The sequence below is a fragment of the Vicia villosa genome, linkage group LG6 (assembly GCF_029867415.1).
Source record: "Vicia villosa cultivar HV-30 ecotype Madison, WI linkage group LG6, Vvil1.0, whole genome shotgun sequence".
Taxonomy (NCBI): domain Eukaryota; kingdom Viridiplantae; phylum Streptophyta; class Magnoliopsida; order Fabales; family Fabaceae; genus Vicia; species Vicia villosa.
The window spans coordinates 160,549,300-160,575,325 of NC_081185.1; the positions used below are offsets into that span (position 1 = coordinate 160,549,300).

Genomic DNA, 26,026 nt, shown 5'->3' on the forward strand with positions numbered 1-26,026 from the left:
CATAGCCTCTGATTCAGGGTATGTTACTTTTGAGTTTAAAGGCATATGGCTAAAGGAAAATAAATCCTCTTGCCCCTTGATAGGAACTGTACCTTTGAGTTTGAAGGTATCTGGCTAGAGGAAAATAAATCCTCTTGCCCTTTGTCAGGAATCTGGCTCTTGATGATAGCACCTGGAATTGCGCGCCCTAAATACTTGAGATCCTTGAAAAAGGTTAGTCAGGTGATAGGGACGAGTAAGTCCTACAAAGAGTTCCAATTGTTAGTGTACATACAAATCCTGCAAGGAAACCAAACGGTTAGGATATAAACAAATACTGCGAGGAAACCAAGCGGTTAGGATATAAACAAATCCTGCGAGGAAACCAAATGGTTAGGATATAAACAAATCCTGCGAGGAAACCAAGCGGTTAGGATATAAATAAATCTTGCGAGGAAACCAAGCGGTTAGGATATAAACAAATCCTGCGAGGAAACCAAATGGTTAGGATATAAACAAATCCTGCGAGGAAACCAAGCGGTTAGGATATAAACAAATCTTGCGAGGAAATCAAGCGGTTAGGGGATAAACATATCCTGCAAGGAAACCAAAGGGTTAGCAGCACATACAAACAACTCACACAAGTGTTCTTAAGTTTATAGGCTCTCATGAAGTTCATAGGTAAATACCCTCCCACTGAAGTTTAGTTGGTTCAACCTGTCCTAAAAGAGTAACCGGGTTCTATGGTGCTCATATCCCTGATCTTTCTCGCGGGCATTATCTCAACATGGCACTCGAACGGCCAGCCAAAAACATCCCTAGAGTCCAATCTCAATGAGTGTAGCATCGAGTATCAACCGACTTCAGTCAAGAATCCAAAGCCAGCCATCTCGCTACTTCCTATAGGCCAAAGTCAAGTTCAACTAAGGTTCTAAAGGCGAATTAGTGCTTAATGACACCACGCGGCAGCCAAATGTCTCCTCGATCACTTTCAAGGGCCATCAGGACAAACCAAAGCGTCGCACTAACGGTGGCCACCAGATCAACCATATCGATACATGTCGTACAGTCTCCTTGGTCTATTGCCACATACCTAAGGTACACTAGATCCGGGTGTAGGATCTTTCACACAAGCAGATACCCAAGCAATACCCTTAAAAGTAAAGCAAACAAAACAAACAAGAAAGTATTAAAGTGAACTAAGCTCTAAGGTAACCCCTCTTTTAAAGTCCCCAGCAGAGTCGCCAGTTCTGTAACACGGTGAACTGACTTTTGTTTTTATATGCAACAATGTTGCGGTGAGCATGAGTCGCCACCGACTTTTATTTTGTCCAATGTTAGGAAGGGTAAAAAGTACAGAAAAAGACCCTTTTTAAAAGAAACGGGCTCGGGGGGTAAGTTATGAAAAGGGAAGGTGCAAGCACCCTTTTCATCCGTAGTTTTCTACGGGCTCTTAACTTGCTTAGCTCATGTTTTGTTTGTTTTGAATTGAAAAGGGGCATAAGGACTTTAGCGTAAATGCGTAGCCTTAGTATTTCGAAAGAGTTTTGAAAAGATGTTTTTTATTGAGCTAGGCAGTTTAAGAGCACTACCCTAATTGATTGGTCTTTTTCTGTAATTTTTAAAGTTCCCAGAACTATCCATACTATATAGGAGTAGGTAGTCCTTGTTATATTGGACGTGTGGGTCATCGAAGGGTCATCGAGGTCATTGAAGGCAACAGGTAGAGATACTTTAGCAATTTCATGGGACTATCATCATTTTTCGAAGAGACTCCGAGGGACAAGATCTTTTACCGCAGGCAGCTCCGAGGGACATCGAGGAACTAAGATCTTTTCTATGATGATATTTTCGAGGGTCATCGTTTGCTAAAGTACCTCTACATTCGAGGGACATGACCATTTTTATTCGTAAGGCAACCAAGAGGGGAGTACCCTAGAGGTGAGTGTGTGCGAGTGTGTTAGATTCAAGTATTTTATCTAGTATTAGTGGGCTAGCGTTCAATTGTTAGTCTTGTCATACAATCCTAATTACTAGCAATTAATATATTTACAAAAAATTAAAATGCGGAAAAATAAAGGTTCCTACGCTATTACATGGCTTCGGGGAGGGGATTACATTTTAACAAATGGGGATGAAAATCATTACAAACCCGAATGAAGACTAAAGCGGAAATAAAAAGAGATAATATATAAGTATAAAATTGCGAACGTTCACGAAAGTCCAAGAGCGAGTGTAGTACTTCACAATCAAAGCAAAAAGTTAGTAATAAAACACCAAAATAACGTGTGAGCAATTGGTAAAAATATGAACGAATATGAATCAAAATTACCGAAAAATAATCATATTAAATTCGAATTAAGAAAAAAATTGATTGGTTAAGTGAATTTTAACTTGAAAAGAAAATGTTTTTGTCTTTTTGATTTATTAGTTAGTCCATTAGTAATTTATATACATGTAATGATTTTATTTACAAGACCTAAATATCTATTTTGGATTTTTGTTAAACTAATAAAAAATATTTTTAGCATTTTTAAATAATAAGACAACTACTCCAAATTAGCTTTAAAATCTAATAGCTAAATTAATTCTAACAAAATTACATGATTTGACTAAGGCTAAAGAATATAAATTTTTACATTTTTAATAATAGCTTGAATTAAACTAACAAATAAAATTAACTATATAAAATAGATTGAATAAATCATAGAGAAAATAAATTAATAATAAAAAAAAACAAAGGAAGTATCACGTGGGGAAATTCACCTTCTATCTTTAATCCACTTTTATAGGAAGAAAACTATGTAATTTGACCTAATAATCAACTAATTAAAATTAAAAAAAAAAAAAAAACTAATTGAGTAGAAAAAGAAAAGAAAAAAACACACAAAAAAAATGATAGAACGTCACATATTTTCAAATTTATTAGTGAAACTTTATCATTTTGACTTATTCAAAGCTTAATTTTCAACCAATTATATGGTGGCACTATGGCTTTTAAATAAAAAATAATAATTGCAATATAAAACAAACCATTATCATGAAAGCCAAAATGCAGAGTTTTTTATTTCTTTCTCATCTCAAATTGCATCATAAAATAAAACAGAGCATCATCACACCTGCTAAAGTCAAGGGGCATCGAAAAGAATACTAACCTCATGAAAAAGGCGGTTGACGGATGTGGAGGCTGACGTCCGGTGATTGTGGATCGACGGTGAGGATCGGAGATCGGTGGAGGAACTGAGCCGATACGGCGATTGGCCGGTGGCTGTGCGAATTGCGCCGGGAAGGATGTTGTGCCGTGTGGGGTTGTAAGGTGGTGAACGTCATAAATCGGAAGCTGCTGCGTTGAAGAAGAATTTGAACCGCGTTGGTGTTGTTGATCTTGATTTTTGGCCTCCTCTGCAAAAAAGAAAATCTGATATGTTAGAAGCTGTTAAATATTGACGAATATGATGTAAATCTTTTGCAGGTTGTTATTGTTGTGTATTCGTGGTATTCTGTCTCGATGAAAGGGGACGGTATCGAAGTTTCCCGTTCGTGGGTTATCGGCGGTTGATGGAGGTCCGACGCGGTTGTTGTCCAGCTGCGAATCGATTCCGACTCAGTGAAGTGTAACTTATATGTGGAGTAGCTTCCGATTCCGTGCTCGTTCAATTCTACCTCTGATTACTACCTGAAAAAAAACATGAAATGTTGTTGTTGCAAAATTTGATTTTTTATGATTAGTTTGATGAAAATCTTGTTATGTTAGTAGATTAGTTTATGAAAATTTGAGATGGATTTATTAGAATGTTGTTGTAGATTTTCAAGGTAAGGTCAATGATGAATTTGGCTATGTTATTGGTGATGTTTGGAGGATAAAGGTTTGGTGTTTGTAATGGTGAGATTTGCTGGGTTAGTGAGAACAAGTTTGTACGTGTGAGAGGAGAATAGTATAAGGGTTAGAAAAGTGATAAGATTGTTAGTTGAAATTTGTACAGGTTGAGGATATGTTTAGAAAATGTCAATTTGTGGTGTAGTGGGACTGAGAATGTTTTGTACGTGTATTATTGTGTGGGAGAGGCAATAAGGATTCGTGGTCTGAAAGTGTTATACGTAAGAAAGGTTGAAAGTTGGTTCCCCCTTTATGCTGAAGAAGTGTGATTCTTTTATAGAATAGGAAATTGCAATTCATGGCAAGAAACAACTCTTCAATGGCCATGAAATTTGGAGATTCTTTCCTTACAACTTTTGAAAAGTTTCCAAAGTTATGAAACCATGTACTTGATGAGTGTTTAAGGTCATGAATGAATTAGATTTGGCTTCTAGAACAAAATGGACGCCACTTTTTTCAAATATTTTATTTTGACTTTTTCTTACAAAAAAAAAAATTAAGATAAAAAAAAAAAAAAAATGAAAAACAAAAATATTACTTTAAGTAAAAAACTTATTTTTGTGATTTATTTGAATAAAAGCTGAAATAAAGTTGGAACTAAGGTTAAAAACAAAAGAAAAAGGAAAAACGTTAGCTGTAGGATTCGAACCTATGACCTTGTACTTGTAAACCTTACCTCCTTTCCAATTGTGCTATATGATTTATTCGAAATAAAAAGTCAATTGAAAGTTTATGAAGCATCGGTCAGCATTTTGCTATTTATTAAAATATAAATAATTTAATAATAAACTATTATATTTTAAAATAGACTTTAAATCGAATATTTATAAAATTCAGGATGTCAATGTAAATGAACCCAAGATTTTTATAAAACTCAATTTTTTGAAATAGTTTCGAATTTTTGAAAAGTGTGGGCAAATTTTGGGGTATGACAGGACCACTGCTCCGCGCTCGTCCCCTTCAGGCTCGGCATCACGCTTCCCGTCAACCGGAGATGCCCGGCACCACGCTCCCCGCGAGCAAGCTAATGCCCGGTGTAGGCGCTTCCCGCGGGCACCTTCACCGCCGAGGACCCTGCTCCGCGCAGGGCTCCTTCATATTCAACCCTCCGAATAATACGGATTCCACGTGGCTCCTAAAAGACCGCGTCTCCCTTGAACTTCGGAGCGGTTAACCAGGACAGAGGGCACTCACGCACCTCCGATATTTCCGCTCAGGAAACCTGGCAGTCTCCTAGTTGGGCTTGGAAATCCAACCCAATAGCGAGATCATGGCCCAGCGCTGGGGGCTATAAATACCCTCTTTGACTAGAGGGTCAGGTATTCAATTCACTTCTAACCTTAGCTTGTACTTGCTCTCCTTTGCTCCTCTACTCACTTCGGCATCGGAGTACCTTGCAGGTACACCCCCCCTTCACTTCACGAAGACCATCATCCGAGCAGGCCTTGACGACTCTTCTGATCAGGTACGATCAATAATTTTTATATAATATTTATTTATATTTACATATCAATAAAAATTAAAATATTATCTAAATAATAAATAAAAATTGTGTAAAAAATCAAATCAATCGAATTAATTCAACTTGCATTAATTTAATTGAATTTTATTTCTAAAAAATTAAGGGTGTGTTTAGTTCAAGGATTCGAAAGAGATTTCCATAAATAAGTTACCCGGAAATAAAAATAAGGAAGTTTGATTCACGGATATATTTAAGAAAATGTGTTTGGCATATTATTTGATATTCATAGAAAAATTAGTAGTTATATTTTTTAATAAAAAAATCATGTGAAATTTCATGGGAATGAACATTCCCACTTTCTTAGAAGTTATTTTATTCCTTAGAACATTTATTCTTATTCTTAAGAATAAATTTTCTTTAAACTCTCAACAAACACCCACTAACCGATTCAAAGCAAAATTATATTTTTTTCTTATCGCTCAAATGATTTTTAGTGCCAAAATAACATAAACCATATTGCGAACACATGTTAGCATGCATGTTAAAAATGAAAAGCTTATAATATTTAAAACAATTATGGATTTTTTTATTTTTTTTACAAAAATTAGTGGAGAATTTTAAAATGATATAAACAGGAGTTGTCATGTGAGAGATAAAAATAATTTGATATTTTTCTTCATAAAATTTATATTTTTTATGCTAAAATTCAAAAGGTGTTTTTTTCTTAAATTTTTGAAAATTATATTTTTTAGAACACCATATACTCAGGAGAACCACGGTGCTTTTATATTTTATATATTAATAATTCTCATATTTAACATATTTGGATAATAATTTGATTTTTTTTAAAAGCGACTATTTGTTTAAAACTAGAGGTGTGCAAAAAAATTGGTTATCCTTAACTAAATTGGTATTCAAATTATTCTACTTTTTAAAACTCAATTCAAATGATAAAATATAAAAGCGGATATCTATTTTATTATCCAAATATAAACCGGTACCCATAATAATAATTTGGTTTAGTTATTGGATACCTAAATTTTATTATGTATTAAATTTGTAAAGCTCACCAAAACTGAAAGCTAATGTTTGGATTCCTTGTCGACGGAGGTTCTTCTTGCTGTCTGATTTCTTCACCATTTCTATATTGCCTTAATTCCCTTTTCTATCTTTATTTCTCGTTAATCATATGCACTGTGTAAGTACGTGTTTTATATATATATATATATATATATATATATATATATATATATATATATATATATATATATATATATATATATATATATATATATATATATATATATATATATATATATATATATATATATATATCAACTCAATCAATAGTTGAGAAATTAAAATAATAATAGAGATTAAAATTATGTGATTTTAAAATAAAGGAATTAGCTTTATGAACAGTAAAATGATTAAAATTGTTATCATATTTACATTTGAAATTAATAAATTGGTTTTGAGGAAATCGATTTTAAACTATTTTAAAAAAATGGTTTTTTAAAAGAAATAAAAAATTGATTTCGAGAAAAACTGGTTTTAAATTGGTTTTTTTTTAAAAATTGGTTTTTGTAAAAAACCGATTTAAAACTGAACCAATCCACATGTTAACCGGTTTTGAGAAAATTAACCTGTTTTAAAAAAATGGTTTTAAGATCCAAACCAAACTATATATATGGTTCAATTTGGTTTGGTTATTGATCTATGAACACCCCTACTAAAAAAACGGGAGATAACCCTTATAGTTTTTTTTTTTTTTGATACAGGAGATAACCCTTATAGTTCTATTTTAGGTTTCTTGTAAGATTAATGAATGATGGTCTGACCAAATAATTGTGATATAATATAAATTCCACACTAACCATAACCTTTCTTCAAGTCTTAGGTATATTTTTATGAACCTGGATGAATAGTAAACATACTTTTATGTGCCATTTCTAGAACCGCCTTCCCTAATTTTGTATCCTTCGAAATACATACTCTTTGATTAAATAGAAGAACCATCCATGACTTGTGTAAAACTTAGTTGAATTGATATTTCTTGCAATAGTAGATCGGTTTATAATCTTATAGTTTCTATTAATATAAAAATCAAGAATAAATTCTGATGAGTCAAACATGTCATTAATTCACCTTATCATAAATTTATATCAGAATTCAACCAGAGAATAAAAGCGGAAACATATTTGAGATTGTCATTGAGAATCACTGAAGGTTTTTGGGGGTATTTGATCTTCCGATTTGTAGAGTTTTTTATAGCTCCTTGTTTCTCCTCTGATGAGAATGAAGAGAGAATTCTTGATAAGCCATTTTGTGTTGTCTATAAATAACCTTAGGACAGTTTATTAGTTTTTATATTTTAATTTGGCCCCTTATCAAATTAAATATTGATTTATGGTATTTACACAATAATCTCATATTTCATGATATTTATGCTTTTAGCCACATACTTAAAATTAATTAGACCACTGCACTTTTGGCTAATTATATAATGACTTTAACACATGTAACATTACAATTGTGACCCAAATATTCTAACAATCTCCCACTGATCACAAATGTAATCACACAAATGTGTTAGACTTTATGAGCTCAAAATTCTCTATTATATTCCTTAAGCATATCCAAATTATCTCGTCCATTAGTCATGTCAATATACATAATCAAGGTGATTTTCGTTATATCAATCACAACTAACCCATCAATGATCACCAGTAGTGACACAACTAAATGACATAGATCCATTATGAAATGTGCAACAAAAAAAATCACATAAAGTTAGTTTGTTGATTTTCAACTAGTCCTACTTTACTTTAGTGAAATCATTCAATAATTTTATTGTACAAAATGTAAACTGCGGAATATCAAATTTTATTAATTTGGAAAATATCCAAAATTATATTATTCATACATACTACCAAAACATAGAATATAAAATTCATAATTGACTAATTACCACTAAATCAAAGACTCCTCTAACGGTAAAAACACCCATGCGAGCAGCATGCTTATGAAAGACCTTGGGTGGAAGACCTTTTGTAAGAGGATCTGTTATCACGGAGTTTGTCCCCAAGTGTTCTATGGAAATCTGTCCACTTTGTACTATTTCCTTAACAACTAGGAACTTGATGTCAATGTGTTTTGACTTGGTCAAGCTCCTATTATTATTATAATACATGACGATTAATTCATCATCATAGTATACTTTAAGTGACCTTTCAATTCCTTCCACAATTTGCAGTCCAGTGACAAGAAGTGACCTTTAAGTGATCTTCTGTGACTTGGATGCCTCATAACATGCTATAAACTCTGCTTCCATGGTGGATGAAGCCGTAAGAGTTTGCTTGGCACTGCGGCAAGAAACTACACCACCAGGCAACATGCAAATATAGACTGAATTAAGTCTTTTAGTGTCTTGGCATCCACCAAAATCTAAGTCAGGGTATCCAATGATCTCTAACTAGTCTGACCTCTTATATGTGAGCATATAGTTTTTTGTTCTCTTTAAATACCTCACAACCTTATTGGCTGCATTTCAATGATCCATTCCTAAATTGTTCAAATATCTAACATCCCAACTATGAAAGCAATATTCGGACACATACATACTTTAACTAATTGACATTGACAATAATAAAACCATGGTAAAATTGCCCTTATCTACATGCTCTAAAAATATATGAAATTAAAAATTAAAAAAATAATTCTTTTCAATTGAAAAAAATTTGAAGAAACAAATAATAAATAATCAAATAGTCTTCTCCACCATCTCTAAAAGAAGTAATAATTTTATTAATTTTTTATAATTCGTACCTGATCAAAATGGATCGTTAGGGCCTACAACAATGATCTTCTGTGAATTGGGGGGAGTGTACCTGCAAAGTACTCTGATGCTAAAGTAAGAATATGAGCAAGGATAGCAAGTACGAAGATTAGGTATGAGTGAATGATGTTGAACACCTGACCCTTTAGTGAAATAGGGTATTTATAGCCCCCAGCGTTGGGCAAGATTTTCTATTTGGGTCGGATTTACTAGAGGCTTAAGTAGTAGGAAACTGTCAGGATCCTAAGTGGTAGGACTGAGTCAGCAAATGACTCATATCCTGGGTGAGCAGCGCGTAGGTTTCAGGAGCTGACTGAATTCTATGTTAGTGGGTTTACCACGTGCCCTTCGTGTAGCACGTGGGTGGAAGCCATAACAGTCAGCAGAGAGCGGGATGGCAATTGTGCCCGGAGTGTGGTTTGGGCCTGCTCGTCTACGGCTGAAGATTGAGCATGCTCGGTCCAGTCCAGAACAATTTTTATTATTATATTTTTTTAAAAAAAATATTTCAAAATACATAATTTGACGCTAACTAGTTTATTCATAAGCTCTGTTTGGTAAAATTAGTGGTTAAGTGATAAACTAGCTGATAGCTTATAACTTATGGCTGATGGCTTATAGTTTATAATTGATGACGGATGACTGATAACTAATAAATTAATTAAAGTGTTTGATAAAATTAGTCGTTTAACTAGGTGATAAATGTAAAATGACATAAAAAGATATTTTTAAATTAATAATTAAATGTATATTTAAAAATTAAAATTAATAAGGGTAATAATGGAAGAAAAAATAATAAATTATAAGCTATAAGTTAAAACGTTATTTAAAATAACGTCTGGAAAATCATACAATAGAAAAAAGTAAGATGGGAATTTGGGCAACTTTGACAAGTGTCATGCTCACATCGATTCTCATCTTTTGTGTAGTTACTATAAAAGGAAATTTTTTTAAAAAATAAATTTATAATTTTTTAAATATAATAATTGATGCTTTGTTTTAAATTTTCAGGTGAAATCAAAATATGATTGGGCTATTGGGAATATGAAGCATCCATTGGGAATATGAAGCATCTATTGCAAACTATTAACCCTAATAATAATATTTTGAACATCTATTAATTGCCTTATTTGTTTTCAATATAAATTTTTTTGTCTTCAATTCTAATTTCTCTCCTCCCAATCTAATTTTTCTTTTCTCATTCCCTTCTCATCAATGTTACTGCTTTTTTTACCAATGAAATTAATCTCTATCATAAAAAAAATTGAATTTACATCGTAACATGCAAAATACTTTGTATTTTCCACTACCCTTTCATCTTCCACCTTAATCATATATTCACAAACTTCTCTTTGTAAAGTCACAAAAAGCAGTGAAATCAAAACAGTTCAAATGCTCTCTCATTTTCTCCTAAAACTCCCATCAATTCACATATAAAAACCAGCATTCACAATAAAAACCACCATACACAGTAGAACAAAGGGCGGAGGAAAAAATGCAGAAAAATCAAGGCAACACTATGCTCATAACTAAATTCATCTTCCTCCAAATTTGCAGCAGCTTACACCAACCATAAAGACCTTCACCATTTAAACCTTCAACAACCTCATCACAAACCTCTATTCAACTCTATAACCTGCAAAGGAAAAAAACTCTGAGCACTGAGCAAACACCATTCCTCGCAACACAGAAGCGGAGAAGGAGAGAAAGAAGCCGAGAAGGAGATAGTAATCGTACCTGATTTTTCTTTGTTGTTCTTATTTTTCTTATATCCTTGGCATCTAACCATGTATTTGTAACCTTCTGAAATCATAATGAAGATGGGGTATTGGTTTGTGTGGGGTGAGATTTTGATTTGGGTCACGTTTCAGTAATTTTAAGGCGGCAAAGTTACCATATCACTGAAGCTGTCTCCTTTTGATCTATGTCTGTTCTGATTTTTGCGTATAACTTGATTCAGTAGGTTTTGGAATCATTTTTCTTCGATTAGGGATTGGTTTGATCCGTCTTTGTTGATCTTGATTTGCGATTTCCCATCAAATTTTATTCTATAAATTTCCCATTAAGTTGATAATGGATCAATTTCCCATAAAAATAATTGTTAAATTAGATTAATTGGAACATAATAAAAATAAATATTAATATTTTTTTTATTATGTTTCAATTAATGTAATTTAACAATTATTTTTATGTGCTTTATTTTGTTTTATTATATAAATGGTTTTATACCAATTATTACTGATATCAATTAGGATTGAATATTAATTTTTTGACTTTATACCAATTATTATTGTATAAATTTGGTTTTATATCAATATCAATTTTGATTCAATTAATTATATAAATTTCTTCTTATTTTATGAGCGCATAAAAAAAATTATTATCATTTAGTCCCATTTGATACAGATACAAAACGTAAATGGGAGTAAAAGATATAGAACCTTACATTAAAATACATTAAATTTTAAATTTAGGATAATAAATTAATTATTTTGTACTATTTTATTGAAGATTATAATTAGAATCATCATTACAAATTACTTTTGTTATCTTTATAATTGTAGCTATATTAACATTATATTTTTAGAAAGTATAAAAAATTATTATTAATTTTAGAATTATTAGAAATAATTATGCATTGTTTAAAAATCGTGATACTACTATACTTATCTTAGGGATTTTTATTCTTTATAACTATTTTTTATTAAAAAATAATTTAATTTAGTTTTATACTTCACTCAATCTTATTTAATAAATCTATATTTATATGGGTTTTAGTTTATAACTAAAAGACAATTTAATATTTATAATATATTTTAATTAATATTAAGATTATGCAAATTGAAACTACACATAATTATATACCTATGGAAATTTTTTTTTTTAAATGTGCAAACGGGTTTTAAGTTATGCAATTTTTTTTTTTAATATTAGTTGACTACTAAGATTAAACGGTCGAAGTTGGTTTGATCGCAATAACGGGTTGTGATATGCTATAACTTATATTTTAAATTACAAATGCAACTTATATCAAAATTATTTATATCAATATATTTCTAATTATTTTTTTAAAATTATAATATGATTTACCTTGGCTAATCTTTATATATTAAATTTTAATAAACTAACACAAATTAGATTATTATAACGAGTCAATTTTTTAAAAAACTTACACAAATTATTAATAAATTAGAAATGCACAAATTGTTTTATAATTTATAAAAAAAATAGTTAAATTAACTTTTTTTTATGTATACTATTAATAACAAAAACATTTTATCTATATAATAGTAATCTAAATATAAGTAAAATTTCTAAAAAAAATATTTTTAAAATATATTTTTTTACTTTGAAAATATTTAACCTGTGCCTCGCACGGGTCTAAATACTAATAAATTATAAATTAATAAAATAAGTTATAAACTCGTAATGAAAAGACGGTTAACAAACAAATTTTTTTGTTATCATACGAATTTATAAACTATAAACTTAAAATAGAGCTAACCAAACTTAACCATAATCTTTGTATTATTATTACGAAAGGTCACTCTTTAGTATCAACAATTGGTCAAGGGAATGATTTGATTCATAGTTGAAGTGACAAAGTAGATGTTGACGTTGGAATAGATAAAATGCATTTGAAAGGGATATATTTCTTTTCTTTGATCAGTAGGTTTGAAATGTAGGTAACCATGCAATTTCATTTAATCTCTCTCGATCTCTTTCAGTCAATAAGAATAGTTGTTGAATATTACAGCTTCTATATATATGAACCAATTTTGTAACTTTCTATTCTCACCAGTTCATCAAACTCACACATTGGCTTGGCCTCTTCATTCATTCTGCTGAAAGCTTATTATCTCCAGCTCCCTTGCCAATTAACCATGGGACCTGGCGGACCAGGAGGGCCTGGGCCTGGTGGTGGACCCGGTTGGGGCCCGGGAGGAACTGGGGGGCCTGGTGGTGGACCTGGCGGAGGACCCGATTGGGGCCCTGGTGGACCTGCTTGGAGTCCTGGGCCGGGAGGGCCTGGTTGGGGTCCTGGACCTGGCGGACCTGGAGGCTTTTTTGGTGGATTTGGTAACGGTTTTTTTAACCTCGTATCTTCATGGTGAGTTATTGTTATTACAACAAACTTAAGGTCTTTTGTTTGATTTGATTATATTCTAATTATATTTGAATTCCGTAATGCAGCTTCTACTGCTTATGCTGTTGCTGGTTGGTACAAGATTGCTTCGGCGGCCCACCACCACCACCAGGCCCGGGCCCGGGCCCAGGCCCTTTCTAGTACCAGGATTGATTGTAACTATATATTTTCATGTTTGGTGTCTGCACTGCTATGTTATGCTTCGCAATAGTTGAAGGTTCACTACATGAGCATGTCCGTTATCTTAGACAAAACTTAAATAAAATAATTGGTGGTTGTCTTAATTTGTCTTTTATTCTAGCTTAACATTTCTACTTTAGTATCTTAGCATTTTTGGGTAACATATATAACGTCTTATGCTCAAATCAAGATATTCAGGTTCTTGTACTGTTTCTGTGTAGATCTTGAGTGGTAAGATTTAAGTTAAATTTGAATTAATTATTATTTGCTTGCATAAAAGCCTTACACTAAAACATTATTATATCACGTTTGGTTTTGCTAACCAGTTCAAATTCAAACAATAGTGATAATGATGTGAAATACAGCAGCATGCATGTATAAAATAAAAATTCTACTACTGTACATTTGAAACAAATTTAAATTCCTTTGAAACAGTTGAAGTTTTTTTTTAAAAAAAAAAAAATAAACACCATTTCATTAAATGAAAAACCAAATGACATTACAAATATAAAAGATATATGACATAGCACATATCCCATCCATAGTTTAGCATCATCTCTAATAATAAAAAATACTTAGACAACAAAGACATTTGACATAGTTTGTTCAAAAGCTAAGTAAACACAACCAAACAGTGGCGGAGCCAGAAAAATTATGAAGCCTGGGCAAGTTTTCACTAGCTCCGCCACTAGCTTCATAATTTTCGACCAAAATAGTATTTGACATAATAATTTTTTGTCGATTCGTAGCAGATAAAATATCTTCAAATAAATAAAACAAATGAACAAAGGGGACTTTACCCGTGGAACCTCTTTGCCACTTTCTTTTATCCTGCTCAGCTCTTGTTGGCCTGACTTCAATTCATTCAAGTGCGGTGCTAAATTGAGTTTCATTAAAGAAATTAAACTGAGTTAAATGTTTGAGAGTTTCAAACTTTGATTTCATTAGAATTATTTAAGTGAATCGACTAAAATTAGGAAAAACGTATGGCTTAAAATAGAAGTATGAAAAAAGGCTCCCCTAAATATCTACATGCAGTGCATCAAAAATATTTTGAAGTTTTGGTAAAACATGAAAAATGAAGTAACTTTCTTTATTTAGCATATTGACAGATATCATAAAGAATTTTGATATTTTGATAAGTAATAAAAAAATTGATAGTTATACACTAGCATGTCATGAGAAATATCTACAATCAAACCCTTTTTTTGGTACTAATTTCAAATCCCATCTACCAACCCACTTGTAGTTCTAGAAGGAAATGCTAGCTCCATTTTTGGTGATCAAGCTTAGGGATAAACTCTGAATCTTAAGGTAATTAGTTTAATTGTGGTGTTTCGTTTTCTTCAAACTCTTGCACTTAGTCAAAATTGGAGGTGAATGTTTCTTCTTTCCCTAAGTTTAGGAATAAACAAAATTCTTTATCTCTCAACAATATAAGAACATTAATACACTTTGAGTTAACCGTATCCATTAGCTCACATCGCATTACTAGTAAAATTTAAAACCATCATAAGAACTAATTGTTACATAAAAAAAACAAAAAGAATAGACAAGAAAATGAAAGTAAAATTCATAAGCAATAGGGTGCCTTTTGGTTCGGTGCTGCGTATGAAGCTTAGCCCCGCCGTGTTTCCGTTGTTACGAATTTTCTTCGGTGGCTGATACATAAGTTCATCTATGTAGCATCAATGTTATGTGTCTTAGGGTGATTTTGTGATATTATATTGTAGTTTGCTGGTACAGATAGACTGTTTAGTATGGTTCTGGTATTGTAACAATATTCCTTGTAATTCAGGTATGAACAGGGCTGCTATATGGCCTTATGTGAGGCCTGATATGCTTAGCATTGTACCACAGCACTTCTGGTGCTTCTCATTCTTAATGCATCTTTAGCTTTTCAAAAAAAAAAATTGATAAAGGAAGTTACAAAAACAAAAACGTAATGCATTGTAAGATACACTGTATCCACAAATTGAGACAGAAAAAGTGAAAAAATTTGGTTGAAACTTTTCATCAAACACATTGTGTGCAAGATGAAAAACTCTTCAATCTGAAATCATTTGGTAGCAAGAACTAAGAATCAATCTTTAACAATAGCACAACTACCATTCAACAACCAGAATCAAACAGAAGAGAAGAAGAGAAATAAAAAAATGTCCAATACTTGACTTACCGGATTCGACGGAAACGCAATTACCACCTTGAAGTGTGACGACGGAGCCTGGGCAGCTGCCCTACCTCGCCGGGCGCTGGCTCCGCCACTGCAACCAAACAAGAAACAACCACATATCATTCATTCATCCATTCACTCTCTTAAGAACACCATTAATAGTAATATAAGAATGAAAATTTATAGTCTTTCTCCAAATCCAATAAAAGATGATTTCTTTGATTTGTATTTGCGCATTTCGACTAACTTTGGTTTCAAGATTGTTCACTTTAATCAAATGTTCAAAAATTAATTGATATTTAAAGATAGTGTTGCTCCAAGACACAAAATTCTTTTGAAGCTTTTTATCAAACACCAAGAGTACAAACTTAGACCCCAAAAGACAAGAGTACAAAATATACAATAAAAAAAATAGATAGAAAATCCATGGCGGCTTTGGGGGTGGCCGAAATATTGCCAAGCTCAATGGTGTGGAAGCAGATACAAAGCAGAGAGATACACACACCATTCTTAAGTTTGATATTCTAAGAACAACGTTAACAAGCTTTCCATCTCTTAGTGGTGGTGGCTTCGGCGGCGTCTGCATCAGTAGAGAGGGGCGACTTGGCAATGGTTAGAGAAAGAGATAGTATTCGATGGGTGAGTTAGTTTCGGTAGAATCGTGATAGCGAGGTTGAAATAACGAGGTAATGTTCTTCAAAGAAGAGGAGATGACCACCATATAGATGGGAGATGAAAGCCACCATGAAAGTGGGAGGCGGCCACTATCAAACCCTAAACTTTGAGGGGAGATTTTCTAGAGAGAAGAGAGAGCATCTCTCTCTAGAAATCGTACTTGAGACAATTGAAGTTAAACAATAGTAAAATTGTTTTTTTGTTGTATGCATTATGGAAACATTTGAAGAAAACAACCACCTTGAATTAAGGTGGGAAGAGGAACACTTTGCCACAGTGGCGGAGTCAGTGTCCGATCAGGTAGGGTAGCTGTTGTTCGTATTTCAAATGTAAGAGTATCGTACTCATGGGGAATGTTCTACTTATATATGACTTTTGTATTAAATTTATTCTTTCAGTTTAAACATAAGTAGAGAAATAATAATAGGTGATGATTTGAATTCAACTTTCATGGCAAATAAAGTAAACTATAGAGAAATATGGTGTAAAAGTATTGAGAGTGATATAGTTTAACTTTGATCCATTAATATTCTTTGGTGTGTTTATGTGTTAATGACGTGTGGTGTCATGACAGGCAAGGTTAGAAGGATTTAGCGGTGTATTTCTACATCATTCAAAAGCATACATAAGAGGGCAAGGAAAGAAAATCTAAGTTCCACTTGTAAACCTAATATATGTTTATTAAATGTTCAGATTTCCCTTAATGGTTGCAGTTTCTTATATCTAAATAAACTAGGTCAAGTGAATATTTCTATCCTACTCTTTCAACCATTTTTATTCATGAAATACATTTGTTGTTAGATCTCTCATAACAACAAGCTATTACCTATCTCTAAGGTGATCAATCAAAGAAATAAATTTTGGAATTGTAAACACATGATTAAACAAGCACTTAACCACACAATCATATAACATAAACACACCCTATCTCTAAGGTGATCAATCAAAGAAATAAATTTTGGAATTGTAAACACATAATAGAACAAGCATTAACCACACAATCATATAACTTAAAAAAAAACTTTTAATATTAATATCACATTGCTCAACTACAAGAGGTTTAAATCATGGTGAGTTGAGTACAAGCCATGAACATGGTTCTCACAGAAAGCAGTATGGGGCGTTACAAATGGTATTAGAGTCAGACCTCTCCCAGTACGATGTGGTTCAAGGAACTAATTAAGCGGAAGGTGGTGGACATGTAACACCCGAGGCTAACAGGGGCCGGGAGTGGTTGTTGGTGCACGGAGCATGACAATGAGACACTCTCGAGGCCGAAGAGGGTGAAGAATGGTCGCTGAATTCACATTGGAATTAGGGATGACAACGGGTCGGGTCGGATGCGGGTTTCACACTACCCAAACCTGCAACCGAAATCATCACCCAAATCTGAACCCAAAGTTTATTCGGGTGGCAAAATAACACCTACGCTCACACCCGTCGGGTTCGGGTTTTTTCACTCAAACCCAAACACGCAACAATATACATAAAATACATTTTTCCTACAATTTTCTTACAACTTTCCAATATATATATATATATATATATATATATATATATATATATATATATATATATATATATATATATATATATATATATATATATATATATATATATATATATATATATATATATATATATATATATATATATATATATATATATATATATATATATATATATATATATAAGCGGGTGTGATTTCGGGTGCGGGTTTCACACTACCCAAACCCGCACCCGAATTCAAATCCAGTCAATTCGAATTTTCACCTGTTGGTTCGGATTCGGGTGCGAGTGAACTCCACGGATTTGAGTCTGTCTACCACCCCTAATCGAAATGAGAAGACCCTGAGGTTGTGCATGTATGAAGCTGTATAGTTGAATGAAGGCCTTCTTTTTTATAGCAACCAAAGACATTACAAATAGTTTCCGTAATCGGTTACAAAACTTAAATTAATGTTTTTTACTGATCAATGTTATCTTGCTTTGAAATCTTCTCGTCCAAGACATATAACCCTACCATCTCTTCCTATGCATAGTACCACAGGGAAAGAATATTGTAACTATCTGAGTGAAATAAAAAATAAACTGAAACACATGTAAAGAATCTATCCAATAAAAAACAATTGGAACATTTACTTTGAAATTATCAGATGAATACATACTTAAAAGGTATAATACACGTTATCTGATTTGTATTTTAAATTTTTTTCAATAGCTAATATAAAGACAAAATAGAAAATTGAAGCAAATTGTTGAGATTGGGACATACTTATAGAGTATGGCTAACATTTTCATCCTAACCCAATTCATTTGGACCTTATCAATTAATACTATTTAACTCTTTTCTTTTATAAAAAGATACACTATAATAAAAAGTCATTTCATCGTGATCCTTACTATAAGAAGGTCGTAGCTCCCTCTTTTGTTTCAACAAATGGTCAACCGAATGATTTGATTGATAGTTGAAATGACAGATTATATTTGCCTTGTACTGAAGTTGGAGTAGATAGAAGCCATTTGAAACCGAAATATCTATATATCGTCCTTTTGAACTACATTGTTTTCTTTGATCCGTAGGTTTGAAAGTTAGCTAACCATACAGTAATTAGTAAAACTTGCAATTTCATTCAATCTCTATCTCTCAGTCAAGAAGAACAGTTGTTGATTATTACAGCCTCTATATATATAGAAGCCAATTTGTAGCTTTCTTCTCTCACCGAATCATCAAACTCACACACCCTTTTGTTGGCTTGGCCTCTTCTTTCATTCTGCTGAAAGCTTATTATCGATCCACCTCCCTTGCCAATTAACCATGGGACCTGGCGGACCAGGAGGGCGTGGCGGTGGACCCGGTTGGGGTCCAGGAGGACCTGGTGGTGGACCCGGATGGGGGCCTGGCCCTGGTGGGCCTGGTGGTGGACCCGGTTGGGGGCCTGGCCCTGGAGGACCTGGTGGCTTCTTTGGTGGATGTGCTAACGGTTTATGCAGCCTCATATCTTCATGGTGAGTTATATAATTGTGATAATATAATATAAACATAAGCTCTTTTGATTTTTTTTTTCTTGAGTTATAATAAATTTGACTTTGTTGTTATTCAATTGAATTCCTCGATGCAGCTTCTACTGCTTATGCTGTTGCTGGTTGGTGCGAGATTGTTTCGGTGGTCCACCACCACGAGGCCCTTTCTAGTACCAGGATTGATTATTATTATCATTATATAAGTATTTTTTAAGTTTATAATCTGCACTGAACTGCTACTAGTACTACTACTAACCTGGATTAGTAAAGTTGAAGAAGGTTCTCTTCATGCTGTCTAATTATCCATGTCCATTGTTTAATTTGGCTGTTGTGTTATGACCAAAAATAAAATTAAATAAATTGGTGGTTGTGTTATTTGCTTTCATTCTAGCTTATGATTTTTTATTAAATTGCATTGTTTGGGTGATAAGAAGCAAATTTGAATTAATTATTAGTTGCTTGTGTAAAGACTTAAAATGGAAAAATATATCATGATTGGTTTCGCTAGCTAGTCCAAAATTTTCCAAGTATATTATTAACCACAAAATTGTTAAGTTAAAAACTATAATCTACGTGACAGTAATCGGCTACTTTGTCTCTTTATCCATAATCAGTTATAATAAAAACATAATAGTTCACTAACCGGTTATACTTTGTCTCTAATCGATTCCAACGGTAGTATTTTTTATTTTTGTTTGTACTTGTACCTCACTCAGTATATATATAATCACCACTCTTGGGGTTCTCTTATTTCAACAAAAACTTGATGAGTTTAGAATCCACACATTGAATTTCATTTGTTTAAAAAGTCTATTCACCCCTCTAGAATGTTCTCTTACATCATATTCTCACCCAACATATAACTCCTGAGGTAGAACAGTTGACCACTATGGAGACCGACTTCTTTGTCCGTAAGCCTTCACTATCTTCCCTTTCTTCTGGCTTCATGTCATTCTTCCATCTCAAGTATCGAACACCCTGGAGGAATTTGCTGTTGATGTGGCCACTAAGGACCTATCCTTCGACCGAAGCTTATTTGTAAATGACAGGAGGGCTTTTTTGCAGATGTTTCTCGCACCCTGTTTAGGGACATATCCCTGGTTTGATAGTGGATGCTCTCCATGTTGATGTATTGGGCTCTAGTGACCTTTCTAGAGAGCGGGATGAGCTAAAAGAGAAATGTGAGGCCCTTTAGCGTGAAAATTCCGCAGGTCAAAAAGAGTTGGCCTAGCAGCGGGCAAAGGCCGAACTTGCTGACTCTTTGTAGGAAGAGGTGGATCGGAATGGATCTCCGTCACCTTTGGTTGCTCATATAACGAGGTTGAACGCTTATCTTACTAAGTAAGAGAACCTTTGGAAAAAGGTTTCTGAAGATGAAGCGGAAGCATGTCGGGAGTTCGAAGCGGATCAAAAAGCTCTTCAGTAGAAGAAGGATGACTGAGTCACCATTCTGAAAGGCTTTGAGGAAGTAGTTGTTGCACAATAGAAATCTCAGAAGTCCCTTCACCAGGTTATGGAATCCGTATATCAGGTTAGAGATTAATAATTGGCCCAGGCGCAAGGATTTTGTCCTAGAAATTCTATTAGTGCTGACCACCTGGTTCCTTTCCGAGTGGTTCTTGGAGAGGATGTCGGGGGAGGCCCGGGCGCATTGGGTCCGAAAGTTGGCGTTTGAGGGTCTTTGTGTCCCTTTTTTATTCTTGTAATATTTTTCATGGCTCTTGGGCCTCGACTTGTAATCAATATTCATATTTATGTATATCATTATCTTTTGTCTGCTTGTAATTTTTAGTTTCATTTTGCACTCTTTTTAGTCGTAGTTTTCACTCAACTGAGAGCCATGGAGAGCCAGGGTTTTCTTTTGAGTCTTGCACTTTGCAAAGTTTATCTACTACTGAGAATGGTAAATATTTTTTGCTTAAAGTGTAATTAACCTTAAGTCCTCTGCGAGACCATATTTGAAGGCTTTATTTGTGAGCACGTCACGTTAAGATACACACGCTGTCATAACGAGATACCTAGCCAATCAGATGTGGCTATAATTAGAACGTACTTGCACAAATGGAGCATTAGTTCAGCTTGATATGTCTGTACGTCATATTTGTAACAGTGAGACATTAGCTCAACTATAGGCATTTATGATTTGAACCATACCTATAATGATTTTGCATTCAACTAGATAGACACGACTATGCTTTGAATCATACTTTCATACGAGGAACATGAAATCGACTAGATCGACCATGCTTTTGAATTGTGATCCGCGTCACATAGGATCCTTCTGCAGCCGGAAGTAGAGGATCCTTGTACCTCTCCCCGAGGTAAAAGTTCATATTGAGGTGGAAGTCTTCAGGCTCCACCACTCACGTCCCTTGAATTAGCTAGATCTGAAGGGTGTGCTAGTTATGCATGGATGTGTGTAGTTCTTTGATGATAGGGTATTTGATTGTAGTAGTCGGACGTGCAAAACATCGTCGACAATACTCCTGGGGGAATATATTGTTGTAGTATAACGTGTAAAGTGTCTCCGACAACTCCCTTGGACTCTTTAGGCACACTCGGAGATATGGGGATTTGATTGCTTTAGTCGGACGTGCAAAGCATCTTCGATAGCACCCCTGGAATCTTTAGGTGCGCACGCTGCTGTGGATAGTTGATTGCTTTAGTCGGAAGTGCAAAGCGTCTCCGACAACACTCCTAAAGTCTTTCGGCACGCTTGGCGCTTAGGTGAATTGCTTGCTTTAGTATGACGTGCAAAGCGTCTCTGGCAACATCCATGGAATCTTTAGGCGCACTTGGCAATGAGGGGAATTGATTATTTTAGTCAGACGTACAAAGTGTCTGTGACAGCACACCCGGAATATTTAGCTCGGTGCATTGTTTGTATCCCGCTTCGTTGTTACGTGCATTCACACTTTGGTGCTTTAAAGAGAGGACAAGACAGAAAGCAGAGCAACAAGAATATAATCATGTGTATGTATATAACTTGCACTTAACAAGTATACCAGTAATTGTAGCTAGTCAATATATTTTTAAATACATTAATTAAATCTTGTGGTCGGCTGCAAGTGTATGTCGGTCGCTCGCCCTCAGATGTGTTCTCTGGGTGGTTTGATCGTCGATTGATCTGGAGGGATTGGGTCTTTGACTTGGAAGACATAATACCTCTGATGAATGTGCCCTTTGCTAGTTCTCGAGGTTAGAATGGACCGACTTCTTTAATTTCTCTAATTTTTATTATAAATTTTTTTATCACTTTCTATTTTTTATTATTAGAAAAAAAACAATTAGAATAGGTGAAAGGTAGTTTTTTTTATTACTCTCTAATTCTTATTATAAAAATAAATGTATTGAATAAATAATTATATATGATTTATATTTACTTCAAATAAATTAATTATCTAATAAATTTAAAAAGCAAATTTCTTAAGGAAGTATTTCATACCATACCTATACCACTACTGCATACTATTGCATTGAAATAAAAAATGCACAATAATTGACTAAATAAAGTGAGAGCTAGATTGGGAAACAAATGGGAACAACTCAATGTAATGACAAAAGAAGAATTGTTGTAAGTGTATGACACTGCGATTCCGACCGTTGGTATACTTTTTCAATCCATGCACGCTCCTAAATAAATCCGAAAACCAAACACCCACCCACCCATATCCACATGGTGACATGGTCTACATCACTTCTAATATATCATTCATGTGAGATGTGTGGTATTATAATCTTTTGGATTCACTTTTAAAAAAATTTAAATGAAAATTTAATTGGTATGCACTGACAGTGTAAAGCAGTTTTATCCTATTAGTGAATCGTAACCGTTAAATATTTATTAAAATTTAACTTTTATTTTAATTATTTATCCTTTTTATTAATTAATAAAAAATCTAAAAATTATATATCCTTTTTATTTATAATAATAAATGAAGGAGTTCAATTATACCGGTTAAATTTTGGATTTGAACCCGACCCGTAACCGGGTCAAGATGGTGTGGATCGGGTTATGATATTATATACACGTGGAACAATATGATTTGTAGGGATTGTAGAACAAGTTAAAAGGAAAGTGAAAAATAGAAGTAGAAAGAACTCAAAGAAGAATATTTATGGTGCCACTCTCCTTGTGAGTCCCTTGAGTGGACGCTACTCCACCACTGTTTCAGAGCACACAACAAACAAACCAATTCAATCAAGTACTTTCTATCTCTCTTCTTCCTTTTCACATTCAATTTTACGCAAACTGCATGTTTTAAACTCCGAACCTTCCTTCTTTCTTCTCTGCTCTTGATTTTAGTTTCGTTTCGGTTACTACTAATCTAGTAGAATGAGTGTCAAATGACGATAATACCCTTCTTCTTCTTATTGAACGTTGTGTTTTTGTGTGTTACTCTGAAAATAACTGGTCTCTTAATCGGTGCGTTAATTCTTAGGGTTTTTGATTCTTTATGCGAAGTTCAAGAAATTCAAAGCATGTGATTGAGACTCTGCTTCTGCTAGTATAGTTGAATTTTTTGAAATTTTTATATGGGAATTTTATGTTTCTTGTTTTTTTGTTTCTGTTGTAATTTTTGTTTGTTTTATTTATAGGATTTTAGGGTTAAGTGAGAAAAGAATGAAGGAGAAAATGGCTGGAATGAACAAGAATCAACAATCAAATTGGTGGTGGCTTGATACGAACACTAATACTAAACGTTCCCCTTGGCTTCAGTCCACTCTATCTGGTATGCACTTTTTTTTTTACTTCTGGTTTTCTGCTTATTTAAGAATCCCTTTTTTTTAATGGCTTATATATGTATTCGATTATTATGCTTTGATTGCATGAAGAATGTTGTTGTTGGAGTTACACCTATAATGATTCATAATAATTGAAATTTGTATTGTTTGGATTCTCGGATTTTTGGTCGAACATACGGCAATCAATATCCCTAATATGTGAATACGGGTTCTCCCGATTTTGGACATAGTCGTTTTATCAAAATTATTCGATCTTAGTTCAAGTTCGCTAATTTCAATTGTAAAATTTAGATTTTTTTCGGATAGTGAGATCTTGATCGAACGGCTACTGATGTCTAAAATGGGAAAATGCGGGTTCTCGACTGCAGAGAATCTGGATTAGATTTGGATTCTATTTTTGTTTTTTACACTTTAATGATTTGACCCAAATAGATCCGTTGGCTATCTTCATAAATTCTTTAAACTTTGTACACAAAAAAGTATTATTTTGATAGAAAAAGTGAAATACTGGTCCTACAATCATACAAAAGGTTATGATTTGTTTGAGTGTTGCTTTCAATTTTCTTTTTCTTTTCTGACCTTTTGTCCTATGAATATAGCCGTTGGACACCTTTATCTAGTTTAGTTGTGACAGTGTGTGGACACCTTTATCTGGTTAAATTGTGACTTAGTGTGTGTTTGGTTCTTGGTTGTCTTAATTGATTTTGGTTTTAAGAAAGTGAATAAAATGTTAAATTATTTATTTGTCCCACATTAAAAAAATATTAATGAAAAAAAGAGATAAAATTGGTGGATGATTTCTGCTTCATGTTTATTGCAGAGCTAAATGAGAAGACAAGTGCAATGTTAAAGTTAATTGAAGAAGATGCAGATTCCTTTGCGAAACGTGCAGAGATGTATTACAAGAAACGACCCGAGCTTGTAAGCATGGTTGAAGATTTCTATCGGACACACCGCTCGTTAGCTGAACGGTATGATCAAGTCAAACCCGATACAGGAATCAGCCACCTCATGTCAGGAGGATCTCCTTTTGCTTCGGCCAAGTATCAGATAGAGAAATTGATGAGTTTTGCAGATACCGGTTATGATACCTATTCGGAGAATTTCGATGCAGACGAGTCTGTGGAGTCTGAAGTTGATGATCCAGATCAAGAAGAAAAAGAGGAGACCAAGTTTAGTTACACAAAAGAAGAGCAAGTTTTGTCTGTGGCTGTCGCTGTTGCTGTCAACGACGAAGTAATGAATCTAAAAAACGAGATTAAGAGAATAAAGGAAGAGAATGACATTCATAAGGAGCAGTTGAAACAGAAAGATACTGTTTGTGATGAAGTAAAGAAGTTGAGGGAAGAAATAGAAAAACTGAGGGAAGAGAATGAGACTCAAAAGGAACAACTGAAGCAGAAGGATGAAGAGAAGATAGAGGTGATTAAACAACTGAGTTTAGCAGTAGATTTGTTGAAGCAAGATAATGTGAGCATGAGAAGCTTCATTGCTAAAGAGTCCACTAAGAAATGGAAATTTCCATTTGAGTTCAATAAACTTGGTGGACCATTTTCTGTGAAATTGTTCAATGGGACTCCAAGGAATCAGCCTAGTGTTGAGCTCTCTACAAGACGCGGTTAACGTAGTCGTCACCAAGTAGCTTAGTTATGCATAACATTCTTATTCTTATAGATACTATACAATAAGTTTCTAGTCTTTTGATTCCTAGGTTGTGTGCTTATAGGTTATAATGTTAGTTGTATTTTTTTTTTTACATGTGATCTTTACTTTGTTAGTTATATGTTGTATCCCAATTGTTTCAATTTTTTAATTCTTTTTGAATGTGATTGGTTGTATTGTAGCCCGCCACAAATGTCTTCACCTTGTTCGTGACACAAGATTAGGACAAGGCATATTCTTTATATTGATGTTACAGCATGTGT

At 33.6% G+C, this 26,026-nt stretch overlaps 2 protein-coding genes across 3 annotated transcripts; both read left to right on the forward strand.

Annotated features, from left to right (window-relative positions):
* The first annotated feature begins 18,999 nt into the window (after positions 1–18,999).
* On the forward strand, positions 19,000–19,740 carry LOC131613003 (WW domain-containing protein C660.06-like). Its single transcript, XM_058884735.1, has 2 exons — positions 19,000–19,340; positions 19,454–19,740. The coding sequence occupies exons 1-2, from the start codon at positions 19,150–19,152 to the stop codon at positions 19,524–19,526; spliced, it is 264 nt and encodes an 87-aa protein (XP_058740718.1). The 5' UTR covers positions 19,000–19,149; the 3' UTR covers positions 19,527–19,740.
* Positions 19,741–23,408: 3,668 nt separating this feature from the next.
* LOC131613004 (protein NETWORKED 3A) lies at positions 23,409–25,914 on the forward strand. Of its 2 annotated transcripts, none has more exons than XM_058884736.1 (3): positions 23,409–23,560; positions 23,955–24,088; positions 24,922–25,914. In XM_058884736.1, the coding sequence occupies exons 2-3, from the start codon at positions 23,980–23,982 to the stop codon at positions 25,722–25,724; spliced, it is 912 nt and encodes a 303-aa protein (XP_058740719.1). In that variant the 5' UTR covers positions 23,409–23,560; positions 23,955–23,979; the 3' UTR covers positions 25,725–25,914. The 2 variants fall into 2 exon arrangements, with proteins under 2 accessions (XP_058740719.1, XP_058740720.1); XM_058884737.1 differs by lacking the exon at positions 23,409–23,560 and adding an exon at positions 23,585–23,781.
* The last annotated feature ends 112 nt before the right edge of the window (positions 25,915–26,026 follow it).